The 15,397-nt window shown below is 45.4% G+C and overlaps 1 protein-coding gene across 28 annotated transcripts in view; it reads right to left on the bottom strand.

Moving 5' to 3' along the window:
* KDM6A (lysine demethylase 6A) overlaps positions 1-15,397 on the bottom strand; it is a 178,381-nt gene that overhangs the window by 77,468 nt on the left and 85,516 nt on the right. For 26 of the 28 annotated variants that reach the window (XM_036304819.1, XM_036304815.1, XM_036304821.1 and 23 more), the window contains exons 5-6: positions 8,740-8,798; positions 5,491-5,611 (exon numbers count right to left, since the gene is read on the bottom strand). The exons of the other annotated variants lie outside the window; for them this stretch is intronic. In XM_036304819.1, coding sequence (XP_036160712.1) covers positions 5,491-5,611; positions 8,740-8,798 — 180 coding nt within the window. The remainder of the gene's footprint in view (positions 1-5,490; positions 5,612-8,739; positions 8,799-15,397) is intronic. 28 annotated transcript variants of the gene reach the window in all.

Here is a 15,397-nt window from a genome sequence, read left to right as displayed (position 1 = left end):
GCGGGTCTGGTCACCCTTCACAGCCCACCCCTGCCGGCCTGGTCACCCCACACAGCCTGCTGTTCAGTCGTTTGGTCATCCCTCGCTAACCCCCCTGCCAGCCTTGTCACCCCACTCAGCCTGTTTGGTGGTCCGTCCGTTGGGTTACGATGGGCCCTGGCGCTTTATATATATAGACTAGAGGCCCGGTGCACAAAAATTTGTGCACTCAGGGGGGAGGGGGAGTCCCTCAGCCTGGCCTGTGCCCTCTCGCAGTCTGGGACCCCTCAGGGGATGACCACCTGCTGGCTTAGGCCTGTTCCCCGGGGGGGATTGGGCCTAAGATGGCAATCAGACATCCCTCTGGCAGCCCGGCAGCCCTCGGGGCATGTCCACTTGCCAGCGGGGAGCAGGCCTAAGCTGCAGTCTGACATCCTTAGTGCTGCTGAGGAGGCAGGAGAGGCTCCCACCACCACCGCTGTACTGGTAGCCATCAGCCTGGTTTGTGGCTGAGCAGAGCTCCTCCCATGTGAAAGTGCCCTGACCACCAGAGGGCAGCTCCTGCATTGAGCGTCTGCCCCCTGGTGGTCAGTGTGTGTCATAGTGACCAGTCATTCCCAGTCCTTCTGCTGTTAGGGTCAGTTTGCATTATTACCCTTTTACTATATAAGATAGAGGCCTGGTGCAAAGGTGGGGGCTGGCTGGTTTGCCCTGAAGGGTGTCCCAGATCAGGGTAGGGGTCCCGCTTGGGTGCCTGGCCAGCCTGGATAAGGGGATGATGGCTGTTTGCAGCTGGTCGCACCCCCTTCAGGGTGGGGGTCCCGCTTGGGTGCCTGGCCAGCCTGGATGAGGGGATGATGGCTGTTTGCAGCTGGTCACACCCCCTTCAGGGTGGGGGTCCCCACTGGGGTGCCTGGCCAGTCTGGGTGAGGGGCTGAGGGCCGTTTTCAGGCTGGCGGGTGACTGAAGCTCCCAACCTCTCCTTTTTTTTTTTTTTTTTATTCTGGGATTTATTTACCTTCTATGGCTGTCACTAGAACTGAGAGCCAGCTTTAGCTCTGAGGCTCGGCTCCAACTCTGAGACCTCCGCTGCTGAAAGCAGGTATCTGGGTTTGTTTGGCTTCAATAATTGAAACACTTGCAACTCCAGCTCTGAGGCCCGGCTGGCTGAAAGCAGGTTTCTGGGGTTTGTTTAGCTTCTATAATTGCAACATTGTTTCTTAGAGTGCAGCTCAGAGGCCCGCATCGGCAGGCGGGGAACCTTGGCTTCCTCCATCACTGGAGCAAGCAAGCCTCCTGTTCGCTTCAGCTGCCTGGCTGCCAGCCGCCATCTTGGTTGGCAGTTAATTTGCATATCTCGCTGATTAGCCGATGGGAAGGGTAGCGAAGTTACGGTTAATTACCACGTTTCTCTATTATTAGATAGGATACCACTGTACTGATATTCAGAGATATTCACATTTCACACAATTTAGGACATATCTGATTACTTTTTTCCACTAAAATATATTTCCTAACAACATTTACCAATCTACTACCCAAGATACTTGTTCCACACATAATAGGAGTTGTGACAGCATTGTAAAATACTCAAATAATTTTATTTTTTTAAGAGTCTTTGTTAGCTAATATACACTGTGAATGTCCAAGAGGGGGTAAAATATACAAGGTGGCACATTTAAACTTTATTTTCCATTTCTAATCCATTCATATTCCACAATATATAGCCTGAGAAATGCTGCTGTAAGCTTGAGGAAAAACTGGTAACTTCCAGGCATCCCTTATTCTTCACACTACTTACATTTACCCTCAGGCCTATTCTTCAAACTGCACTTACCTGTGACAACTACGTGATCTAAATAGTTCACAATCTACTTGTTTTAGTGTTTTTGGTTGTCTCTCTTTTTCTTACCATCAACATTGTGCTTTATAAACTTATGAAAGATAAAAACTGTATTTGCAGTCTACTTTAAAACTCTAGAAGAGAAACTAAGATGGCGGCATAGATAAACACCAGGAAATTGCTGCTTCCCACAACAATCGATAAATGCATCAAAAACACAAGGTGGACACCATCCAGAACTACAGGAGGGCTGGCTGAGTGTAAATTCTACAACTAGAAGGAAAGAAAAGCACACTGCGAGCGGGAGGAGCTGCGGAGGTGGAGTGCAGAGGTACGGGGGCTCGCATGCGCGGAAAGGGTCTGGCACCTGAGGACGCGGCTGTCTTTTTGAATCCGGAGGGAGACACAAGCTCCCGACGGCTCTGAAATCCGGTTCCGGGAAATCTCCGGGGACCCAGGACTCATACGGGGAGATACTGGACTGTCTGGCAGCGGGCGAGCTTGAGAGCGGCTTTCCCTCAGAGGTGCTTGCAGCCATTGCCGGGACACTGGGACTCGCGACTCCTTAGGGTGGGGCTGAGGCTCCGCCATAGCTGCTTTCTCCGCCCTTTGATTTCTTGAGACCCCGCCCCGCCCAGGCTGCGGCAGAGGCTTTTGCATATGAATGCCCCAGCCATTTGCAACCTGTAATTACCTAACTGCAGCCGGACCAGACAGACCCAGAGCTTCCAAGAGAAGGCCCAAGACGCCACAGCGGCTTGCATTGCTACACAGCTGAGCATCATCAGGGCACTTCCAAACTCCAAAAAAAAGGAAGGGGAATCTGCAGTTCTCTTCGTAGTTCCTGCTGTGTAACCTCAGGCAGAGGCTAAATTAGCACCTCCTTAGATCCAAGAGCCACTGTACCCAGTGGTCAGAGGGGAACCATCCAGATCACATCTCCTCAGATCCATAAGGGACACACTCAGGGTGCAGTCTCAGTGAGCACCAAAGCCCCACTGAAGCAAGTCTTGCCCCAGAAGGGTGTCTCCAGCACAGAAGTTCTTCCACTGCAGACACAGCTGATTCTCGCTGCCAATTGCCCTGGAGGTCAATTCCTCCCAGTGATCCTACAACAACCAAGGCATAGCAACAGCAAGACTGTGCACAAAGCCCACGAGGGGGTGCACCAAGAGTGTCCACCTCAGGTAACTGGGGAGGCTGAACCACTGGGCCCTACAGGACACCTAGCACACAAAGCCACTCTATCAACACAGGGAAGCAGCCAAAATGCGGAGACAAAGAAACAGGTCACAAATGACAGAAATGGAGGAAAGCAAACGACTGGATATAGAGTTCAAGGCCACGTTTATAAGGTTTTTCAAGAATTTTATGGAAACCGCCGATAAATTTAATGAGTCCCTCAATAAGTATAGTGAGACCATGGAGGACATGAAAAAGGACCAACTAGAAATTAAGCGTACACTGACTGAAATAAAGAATAATCTACGGAGATCCAACAGCAGACAAGAGGATCCCAAAAATCAAGTCAAAGATTTGAAATACAAAGAAACAAAAAATACCCAACTGAAAAAGAAAAAAGAAAAGAGATTCCAAAAATATGAAGATAGTGTAAGGAGCTTCTGGGACAACTTCAAGCGTACCAACATCAGAATTATAGGGGTACCAGAAGAAGAGAGAGGGCAAGATATTGAAAACCTATTTGAAGAAATAATGACAGAAAACTTCCCCCATCTGGTGAAAGAAATAGACTTCCAAGTCCAGGAAGCGCAGAGAACCCCAAACAAAAGGAATCCAAAGAGGACCACACCAAGACACATCATAATTAAAATGCCAAGAGCAAAAGACAAAGAGAGAATCTTAAAAGCAGCAAGAGAAAGACAGTCAGTTACCTACAAGGGAGTACCCATACGACTGTCAGCTGATTTCTCAACAGAAACTTTGCAGGCCAGAAGGGAGTGGCAAGAAATATTCAAAGAGATGAATAGCATGAACCTGCAACCAAGATTACTTTATCGCCGAGACCGGTTTGGCTCAGTGGATAGAGCGTCGACCTGCGGACTGAAGGGTCCCAGGTTCGATTCCGGTCAGGGGCATGTACCTGGGTTGCGGGCACATCCCCAGTGGGAGATATGCAGGAGGCAGCTGATCGATGTTTCTCTATCATCGATGTTTCTGGCTCTCTTTCTCTCTCTCTTCCTCTCTGTAAAAAATCAATAAAAATATATTTAAAAAAAAAAAAAGATTACTTTATCCAGCAAAGCTATCATTCAGAATAGAAGGTCAGAGAAAGAGCTTCACGGATAAGAAAAAGCTAAAGGAGTTCATCACCACCAAACCAGCATTATATGAAATGCTGAAAGGTATTTTTTAAGAAGAGGAAGAAGAAAAAGGAACTCTTACCATTTGCCACAGCATGGATGGAACTGGAGAGCGGATAAATACCACATGAACTTACTCATTTGTGGAATATAATGAACAACATAAACTGATGAACAAGGACTGATCCAGAGACGGAGAGGCATTGATTGGACTGTCGGGCTTTGGAGGGAGGGTAGTGGAGGGTGGGGGTAAGGGGGAAAGATCAACCAAAGGACTTACATGCAGGCATATAGGCCTAACCAATGGACACGGACAACGGGGGGGGGGGGGGGGGGGGAGGAGGGTGAGGGCATGAGCGGGGGGGGGGGGGGAGTAGAGGGTAACGTGGGGACAAGGACACATATGTAATATCTTAATCAATAAAAATATATTTAAAAAAAAAAAACTATAGAAGAATTAGGCACTCTTAAATCCAGTTTAAAAAAAAACTTTCAGTAATTCCTAATTAGTGAATTCAAATTACAACCTACTGTACAGTCATTCTTTATCTCCCTCCCTTCAGAATCAAGACAGTATCCATCAGAGCTATTTAGAACATGGCAACCATTATGGCCATAAATTCACAAAAACTTAAGCTTTTCTCTAGAACTTTGATTCCTTTCAAAAAGCAACACTTTTGTCATGCAGGGAAGCACTATATTAATGAAAATCCCAGTGAGACCTAAAGTGATGGCACAGATAGCACAAGAAGCTCAATGAAAAATTTGAGAACTATCAAATTTCCATAGAAGTGAAATACTTAACCAACAATGTATTACCTTTTCCCAGTAACGTTTATACTGATCCACCAGCAGTACAACTGACTTTTGGAGAACACTTTTAAAAATATTTTCTATATGAGATATACCCTACTGGTAAAGGTGGAAAGATTTCTAGTGAAACGAATACAAATAAATGGTGAATGATTTGGTCACACCATCATTAGGTAGCTGCTTCTGACCTCTATGGTGGCCAATTGCTTATAGAGAAGTGTTTCCAATGTCCAAACTGAAATTGAAACCCACACCCTTTCCTGATAGCAAACCTCAAAACTTTAACCTCCTCCCCAGAAAAGTTAAATGATGTGTAATTAATTACCTATGTCTTAGCATAATAACTACTTTGTGCCCTGAAACCCAACATCTGTATCTCTCCAGTTCACAGCTGATAAATAGTTCTTTCACTTAAATTTTCAAATTTTCTTTTGAGGTGCTGATATAAATTCCAACATTTCTCAATGCTCTAACATTTAACAACCCCCTCCCCGCAAATGAAACATTGTGTCTTAGAGAAAAACCACAACCTACCTTTAAACTAGACTCATAGTCTGTGTTCACTTTGAACATAAGCCCAAGTCGTAAATGAATTTCCTTGGCTCGACAAAAGCTGGGATCAACATAAAGCACCTCCTGAAATGCTTTAATTGCCCTGAAAGAATACAGACATAAGACAGCTTAACTTTTTAACATTTGCATGAATTTTTGCTTGGTAGCACAGTAAAACTTATGATTTACACAATATTGTTAAAAGGAAATGCAGTTTTATAAAAATGATGTGAATGAAGAGTTTAAAAAAAAAAAGACTGCAAAGGGGCATCTGGGTCTTTCATATAATTGAATGTACAGAATCTAATCTTATATAATAAAAAGGCAATATGCAAATCGATCAAATGGAGGAATAACTGGTTGCTATGATGCACACTGACCACCAGGGGGCAGATGCTCAACGCAGGAGCTGCCCCCTGGTGGTCAGTGCATTCCCACAGGGGGTGAGCCACTCAGCCACAAACCGGGCTGACCGCTGGCGAGCGCAGCAGCGGTGGCAGGAGCCTCTCCTGCCTCTGCAGCAGCACTAAAGATGTCCAAAGCCGTCAGTCGGACATCCCCCAAGGGCTCCTGGACTGCTAAAGGGTGCAGGCTGGGCTGAGGAACCACCACCGCCCCACATGCCGAGTGCATGAATGTTGTGCACTAGGCCTCCAGTTTAATACAAAAGATGAAAAGGAAGATCGGTTAAATTTATTCTCAATTATTCAAATAATATTTTATATTAAAACTAGAGGCCCGGTGCACAAATTTGTGCATGGGTGGGGTACCCTGGCCTAGCTGGTGATCGCCCGATAGGGGCCGTGGGAGGTTGGCCCTCTAGGGGAGGGGCTGTGGGAGGTTGGTCAGCTCCAGTTTTTCCAAGTAGTCTATTCCTTCAGTTGTGCATTTCTATTTTTTAAAAAAATATATTTTATTGATTTTTCACAGAGAGGAAGGGAGAGGGATAGAGAGCCAGAAACATCAGTGAGAGAGAAACATTGATCAGCTGCCTCCTGCACACCCCCCACTGGGGACGTGCCCGCAACCAAGGTACATGCCCTTGACCGGAATCGAACCCAGGACCCTTGAGTCTGCAGGCCGACGCTCTATCCACTGAGCCAACCGGTTCTGGCCATTCCTATTTTTAATGTTCTAAACAATACAGTAAAATGTTTAAGTTTAACAGGTATTTGCTGATGCCATCACTTTCATAGTTGGCTGATTAAATTGTGTGCGTGCATGCATGTGTGTGTGTTGGGAGGGAAGGGACACTCCACAGTCTCTTTACTAAACCAGTTCCCCTCATCTAGCAAAATATATCTAAGTTCACTTTCATTTTATTTTCTAAACTTTTACTAATGTTTTATCTCCTGTGTGCTTCTTCATTTTTTCCCACCTGAGGGGAACAAAGGAATAAAAAAGGGGGGGAAATGTGTGTGTGTGTGTGTGTGTGTGTGTGTGTGTGTGTGTGTGGGGGGGAGTATGTGAAGAAAATAGATAACACTCAGACTACATTTTAAATTTGGTCATCATTTCACCAAACTGCATACAGCCAGAATTTAATCTCTATAGCAGAAGCTAAACGAAAACACCAAAGCATACAAATTCTGATTCACAGAGAATTTTAGAACATGAGAAATAGCTAAGGAAAACTATAAAATACTTTTGATACAATGTGTGGAAAGGTTTGTAGTTTTCAAATATTAGAGCATACTGATACAAAAAAGTTCATACTGCTGTGCATGAGTATCATTGGCATTTTTCTTAAAATTTAAAAAGGTGTTTTTTTTATATCACCACAATTATTTCTATAGATTTTCAGCTTAATTTTTTTCTGCATTTAATGTGTGCCATTGCTAACAATTTAAAAAAAGAAATGATAGAAAAATTGTTTTGCATTTAGTGTGTGCCATTGTTAACAATTTAAAAGAATAAATGATAAAAAGCTAAAACCTCAATAGCACTACCTATGAAAAACATGAATGTGCTAAATATATTTTAAAACAATGGTCACTTTTAATAAGATTTCAAGAAAGTCATTTAAAAAGCTTCCTTTAAAACTATATCAAAAATGATATTAACTAAATGGCCTTAGCACAGTTTCAGTACATTTGGGAAGAGACAATAAAACTCAGTTCTTTGAGGCTAATAAAGCTGCTGAGTCCAGAGAGTTCCCTCAGGAATATCTAAAAGGGATAGTATTCTAGCTCTGAATCAGTAATAACATTTTATAAGTATATAACAGATATATAGTTCCACACATAAAGATTAGGAAATTTAGAGGTTCCTTTTAAGTGACACAAATCGATGTGATGAAGTAATCAAAGAGACAGGTAATATTTTTAAAGGTGGACATGGAAAGAAAAGGCAGACCAAACAGAGTAGATGGCACGAACAAGGTTACACTGGTTAAAAAATGCTCAAGATGTTTCAGGGAAATGATAATACAGTGTGACTGACATAAAGAACACATTTAGCTAAGGGAGCAGTGAGGCTAAAAGGATCATTTGAGGTTGAACCAGAGAGGACCTTAAATGTGAGGCTAAATTAGAAGTATCATACACTGGGTTATTCACATTGGCATTTGCTAATGTATTACTACCTCCTGGCTCTTTTGCGCCCTCTAGCCAATCTTCCTATAATCACTCCAGACACTGGGATTCTTTTTTCCCTCCTATTGCGTGTGTGTTGGGGAGAGGAAGGGGAGGGAGTAGTCAATCTTGTCTAAAAGTCTGAAAAGGTAAAAGTACTGGTCATCACAGATAGTTTATCCATAAATCTTTCTATCACAGTGCAAGTCATTCCCCAGTTCAAATAACCTGGGGATCACTGGTCCATAACGAAGACCTGAGAAATTCTAACAGCTTTCTAATCTAAGCCTTCTTTAATTATAATCTCATGCCAGATTCTTTCAGGGACACATACAACTATTATATGTGAAGTGGTTCAACATCTCTGAAGGAATATCTAATCATTTTAAGAGATTACTGAAAAATGTAGGCATAGGGACATTAAAATATGTTGTATTTATTACATACACAATATGGAGCGGGGCAAAAGTAGATTTAGAGTTGTTCATATGAAAAATAATACAATAATAAGTAATAATGCAAGAACAAATTCCGTTTCACATACTCACAACTATAAACCTACTTTTTACCCACACTGTATATCAAACAAAACACACCAAGAACAAAAACAAGTCATTCACTGGAAATAACTGGACTTATTAGTTTTATGTCAACTTACCACTGAAATGCATTGTAATGGAAGTAGACCAAACCAAGACCATATAAAAAGGCAGCATTCTATAAAGAAAGGGGAAAAGAGAGTTTTAGGAAAAGCACTTATGTTTAATGCATATGTCATTATTAATATAAAATATGGTACCCAAGATGATTTAAGTTATGAAAACTCTATCCTGCATTACAATATATTTGAGAAACATTTTTAAAGCACTGAAATAACAGTGATTAGATGAGTCAGCAAAGGCATGGAATCCAATCAATTTGATGAGATTCTCTGGTTTCTTTTTAATCAAACCTGCCCTGAAATAAAAAAAATTTTGTCAGCAGAATTCTATGGGCAAAACTACAATAAAAACCTATTATTCAGGAATAAGAAAATGCTTGGAATATGCTATCCTATTACCTCTTGCTTGCATCTGTATTTTTTCTCTAGTTCAGTGGTTCTCAACCTTCCTAATGCTGCGACCCTTTAATACAGTTCCTCATGTTGTGGTGACACCCAACCATAAAATTATTTTCGTTACTACTTCATAACTGTAATTTTGCTGTTATGAATTGTAATGTAAATATCTGATAGGCAGGATGTATTTTCATGGTTACACATTGAACATAATGAAAGCATAGTGGTTCATCACAAAAACAATATGTAATTATATATGTGTTTTCCGATGGTCTTAGGCGACCCCTGTGAAAGGGTCATTCGACCCCCAAAGGGGTCGCGACCCACAGGTTGAGAACCACTGCTCTAGTTCTTTCTGTTTCTTGAACTGGATTTACTTTTATGTTTGGTGTTGCCAAGAACATAGTTCAAACTGAAAGTAAACGTACAATATAAACCTAGAACAAATTTTAGTATTAAAAATAAATCGCATGCTAAAATGACACCTAGCCATTTATAGTTGGGGTTTTAAACATCAGTGATGCCTACTTTCAGTATAAAACAGAGACACTTATCCGGACTCATTTTGACCTCTGGCCTCCAAACAGAAACTAGCTATCTATTCCATTTTTTAGTATCTACCTTGTGTTTTATCAATAAAAAAGCAAATTTGTTTTAGTAAATCTTCCCTATTAAAAAAAAAAAAGCAAACCTTTCATACTCATCTTTGTGAACAAATTTCTCCAAACCTATATTCTAAAACTTGAAAATTTTAAACTCTTAGTAAAATGTGTCTTGCCAAACTGTCTTGGGTTGCATTTCTCCAGAAGCACAGCCTAAGACAGTGATGGCGAACCTTTTGAGCTCGGCATGTCAGCATTTTGAAAACCCTACCTTAACTCTGGTGCCGTGTCACATATAGAAATTTTTTGATCTTTGCAACCATAGTAAAACAAAGACATATTTTTGATATTTATTTTATATATTTAAATGCCATTTAACAAAGAAAAATCAACCAAAAAAATGAGTTCGTGCGTCACCTCTGACACGCGTTGTCATAGGTTCGCCATCACTGGCCTAAGACAAAAGGTTTTAGTGCAAGATTTATTTGTAGTTACCCTAGGAAGCACCAGTAAAGAAGTGGAGAACTGATGGAGGAAAGGGAAGGAAATCAAGAAAGGGTGCAGTATGGCTGGTCATGCAGCTGAGAGCAACTGGCATTTGATCCTGCTGTGAATCTCTAGGAGACAGTGTGGAACATTCCTCAGTCATCTTGTCCTGGGTGTGAGGGAACTAGAGTATGGATCCCAACGGCTGCCAGTTATTGCTTGGAAAAAAAGAATGTGATGTCTAAACCCCCAAGTGCAAACAGTTGTGTGAGTTTTTGGTATGCAACTATTTTTTAATACTAAAATTTGTTCTGGGGTTAAATTGTGCACTTCCTTTGAATTCTACGTACCTTTTTGGAAAACTGAAAAATGTTTAAGTACATCTTAAAATGTACTAAGCATGAAAATTTGATTTCATTCATTTCTCATTAACCCCAACTTTCCAAGTGAGAAAATTACATGCTACAGGAGTATTCACAAATGCTGGTATTTGCAAAGTTTCAGACATCTATTTCAAAAGTTCATATTTTAAAAAATTTTCAACTTAGTTGGAAATGGTTTTAATCAGGATCACTTATTTACTACGCCATGCCCTGAAATAAGCTGAGTATTTACTAGGTGTCAGGGACAATACTAAAAGGTTGAACAGGCCAAACTGATCAAAATATACTTCTCTGGCTCTCAGGAAGTATGCACCTAGTGCAGCCGTGGGCAAACTACAGCCCGCGGGCCGTATCCGTTTGAAATGAATAAAACTAAAAAAAAAAAAAAAAAAAAAAAAAAAAGACTGTACCCTTTTATGTAATGATGTTTACTTTGAATTTAGATTAGTTCACACAAACACTCCATCCATGCTTTTGTTCCGGCCCTCCGGTCCAGTTTAAGAACCCATTGTGGCCCTTGAGTCAAAAAGTTTGCCCACCCCGACCTAGTGTGTGTAGAGCGTGGGGGTGGAGAGAACAGGGATATTCAGAATGTAGGATTAGTTAACTGGAGAAGTAGTTAAGTCTTCACGTGTTCTCCCCAAGAAGTCTAATTTGAAAAACAACTATCTTCTTAAGTGGAGGTGATGGAGAGGAAGGGAGCATATGAATAAAAATAGATAACATCTTTCACCAATTTAGGTAATTGCCCAGAGAAGGTGGTGTGGGGTATGGTGGAAATATGAGTTTATTGAGGGGCATTTCTGCTTTCAGGACACACCCTGAATTCTCCGAATTGCCTCACTTGCTTGACAGTTCATCCTTTCCCTTCTAGGAAATCTTAACTTCATCCATGTCACTGTATAAATTCTATCAGTTACTCAAGATCCATTTTAAATGCCATCTTTCTCATGAAGCTCTGCTACTTCAACACCTCACTAGAGGTAACCCTTCCAACCTTTAAGTTTGGCCTTAGCATAATGTCTCTATCAAGTAACATAGAGGCCTGATGCATGAAATTCGTACACGGGTAGGGTCCCTAGGTCTGGCTGGCGATCAGGGCTGATCGGGGCCTTCTGGCTGCTGGCTGGAGCCTCCCTTCTCTGGCTGCTGGTCGGGGCCTTCCACTGCTCCGCGCCCCCCCCCCCCGGTGGTCAGCGCACATCAAAGCAAACAATTGAACTCCTGGTCGAACTCCCAAGGGGACACTTTGCATATTAGGCTTTTATATATATACTAGAGGCCCGGTGCACAAAAATTTGTGCACTCGGGGGGAAAGGGGGGTCCCTCAGCCCGGCCTGTGCCCTCTCGCAGTATGGGACCCCTCGGGAGATAACGCCCTGCTGGCTTAGGCCTGCTCCCAGGTGGCAGAGGGCAGGCCCAATCCCTAGGTGCAGCCCCTGGTCGGGCTCAGAGCAGGGCCAATTGGGGAGTTGGGGCACCTTCCCCTGTCATGCACAGAGCAGGGCGGATCGGGAGGTTGCGATGCCACCCTCAGTCATGCTCAGGGTAGGGCCGATTGGGGGGTTGGGGCACCGCCCCCTGTCACACTCAAGGCAGGGTCGATGGGGAGGTTGCGGCGCCACCCCCATCATGCACAGAGCAGGGCCAATCAGGGGGTTGGGGCGCTGCCCCCTGTCACGCACAGAGCAGGGTCGATAGGAGGTTGGGGAGCTCCCCCCTCTCATGCACAGAGCAGGGTCGATCAGGGGGTTGGGGAGCTCCCCCCTCTCACACACAGAGCAGGGCCCATCAGGGGGTTGGGGAGCTCCCCCCTGTCACGCACAGAGCAGGGCCCATCAGTGGGTTGGGGAGCTCCCCCCTGTCACGCACAGAGCAGGGCCCATCAGGGGGTTGAGGAGCTCCCCCCGTCACTCACAGAGTAGGGCCGATAGGGGAGTTGGCGCATCGCCCCCTGTCACACATAGAGCAGGGCGGATCAGGGGGTTGGGACGCCGCCACTGTCACACTCAGGGCAGGGCCGATGGGGAGGTATGGCTCTACCCCATCACACACAGAGCAGGGCCCGTGAGGTGGGGGGTTTGGGGCGCCGCACCCCGTCATACACAGAGCAGGGCCGATCAGGGGGTTGGGGCGCTGCCCCCTGTCACATACAGAGCCGCAGGGTGATCAGGGGTTTGGGGAGCTCCCCCCTATCAGGCACAGAGCAGGGCTGATCAGGGGGTTGGGGGGCCTTCTCCTGTCACGAACAGAGCAGGGCCGATAGGGAGGTTGTGGCCCCACCCCCTGTCACACACAGAGCCGCAGGGCGATCAGGGGGTTTGGGCGCTGCCCCCTGTCACGCTGATCCCAGTGCCAGGAGGCCTCTCAGCTCCGCTGATCCCGGTGCTGGGAGGCATATTACCCTTTTACTATATAGAATAGAGGGCTGGTGCATGGGTGGGGGCTGGCTGGTTTGCCCTGAAGGGTGTCCTGGATCAGGGTGGGGGTCCCCACTGGGGTGCCTGGCCAGCCTGGGTGAGGGGCTGAGGACTGTTTTCAGGCCGACTGAAGCTCCCAACTGCTCCTTTTTTTCTTTTTTCTTTTTTATTCTGGGCCAGCTTTAGCTCTGAGGCTCCAGCTCTGAGGCCTCAGCTGCTGAAAGAAGGTATCTGGTTTGTTTAGCTTCTATAATCGAAACTCTGTATCAACTCCAGCTCTGAGATCCTGGGCTCGCTGAAAGCTGGTTTCTGGGGTTTTGTTTAGCTTCTATATTTGTTACAGTGTTTATTAAACTGCAAGCTCAGAGGCCGGCAAGGCAGGCGGGGAACGTTGCAGTACTCCGTCACTGAAGCAAGCAAGCCTCATGTTCAGTTTAAGCTGCCTGACTGCCGGCCACCATCTTGGCTGGCAGTTAATTTGCATATTGCCCTGATTAGCCGATGGGAAGGGTAGCAGTCATACGCCAATTACCATGTTTCTCTTTTATTAGATAGGATACTAGAGGCCCGGTGCTGGTGGGTCCCTCAGCCTGGCTCGCGCCCTCTTGCAATCTGGGAACACTCGCGGGATGTCGGACTGCCTGTTTCGGCCCAATCCCTGCAGGCCAGGCTGAGGGACCCCATTGGTGCACAAATCCGTGTACCAGGCCTCTCGTATGCATATAAGATCTTAATGTCTTTCCGTCCTCCCCCCAACCCCTTCCTCTGAGATTGATCAGTCTGTTCCATGTTTCCATGCCTGTGTGTTGAGTGTCTGTCCCATGGTGGTCATTGTGCGTCATAGCTACCGGCCAGTCAGCCAGTCCACCAGTCACTCAGGCTTTTATAGATATAGAAGATTATTATATAACTAGTGGCCTGGTGCACGAAATTCATGCATGGAGGGGGGGTTCTCTCACCCTAGCCTGCACCCTCTCCAATCGGGGACCCCTTGGGGGTTGTCCAACTGCTGGTTTAGGCCCGATCCCTGTGGGACATCCCTCTCGCAATCTGGGACCGCTGGCTCCTAACCGCTCACCTGCCTGCCTGCCTGATCTCCCCTAACTGCCTCTGCCTGCCTGCCTGATTGCCCCAACCCCTCTGCCTGACTGCCTGATCACCCCTAACAGCCTCTGCCTGCCTGCCTGATTGCCCCTAACTGCCCTCTCCTGCCAGCCTGATCTCGTCCCCAACTGCCTCTGCCTGCCTGATCTCACCCCCAACTGCCCTCCCCTGCTGGCCTGGTTGCCCCCAACTGCCCTCCCCTGCCAGCCTGATCTCGCCCCCAACTGCCCTACCCTGCTGGCCTAATCTTGCCCCCAACAGCCCTCCCCTGCTGGCCTGATCTTGCTCCCAACTGCCCTCCCCAGCAGGCCTGATCATGCCCCCCAACTGCCCTCCTCTGATGGCCAATTTGGTTCTGATCAGTTTCTATGCCAGTCAGCATCAAAAGCTCTGCCTCCTAGGCAGCCATTGGCTTCTTACATTTACCCAGATTTGATTCTGATTAGTAAGTTTCTATGCCAGTCAGCGTCTCTGGGCCTATCAACAGGGCCTGATCAGAAAGGCGGGGCTGATCAGCAGCCCTGGTGGAGGCCTGGAGAGAAATGGAGGCACTGCTGCTGGCCAGACTGGGAGGGAGAAGAGAAGAGAAGAGAAGAGAAGAGAAGAGAAGAGAAGAGAAGAGAAGAGAAGAGAAGAGAAGAGAAGAGAAGAGAAGAGAACGCAAGTGCTGATCAAAAGCTGCCACAGAGGCAATGGACCAGTACCTGCTTCTCTCTTCAGGTCTCTCTCTGGCCCTGATTCACAGCACTCTCAACAGTGAGTGCTGGGGCACCACACCTACAGCAGAAGCAGTCAGTGCTGGGTTGTCATGGCAACCTAGGGCTGACTGCAGGACTGACTTCCGGTTGGTCAAGCCTCGGTCTTATCAGTCGTTACAACCCAGGGTTTTTATATATTAGGATAGTAAGGATTTAATTTTATGCAAAATGCTAACATTTCTTTTAAAAGGTTCTAACAACCCTTTAAGGTGGTAGAAGGCCTCATTTATAGAGTGAAGAAAGAAGGATCAGCAAGATTAAGCAACTTGCTCAAAGAAACAGAACTAAGTAGCAGACATAGAAACTGAATCTAGGTCTGCCTCCAGAGCTTACTCTTAACTACTATATTTTTGTTATTTGATAAAATAACTTAAGACAAAAATGCCACAAAGGTAAGAGTTCTAAGCATCTGTGTATCCCCTATTATCAGTGTCTTCCACATAGCAGAGGGGTGGGGAATGACCACCCCTGTGCCATAAGGCCCAGGAAAACATTTGGTCTGGCCC

This window comes from Myotis myotis, unplaced genomic scaffold, assembly GCF_014108235.1.
Source record: "Myotis myotis isolate mMyoMyo1 unplaced genomic scaffold, mMyoMyo1.p scaffold_m19_p_4, whole genome shotgun sequence".
Classification (NCBI taxonomy): Eukaryota; Metazoa; Chordata; class Mammalia; order Chiroptera; family Vespertilionidae; genus Myotis; species Myotis myotis.
This window is presented reverse-complemented; position numbering and strand designations above follow the sequence as displayed.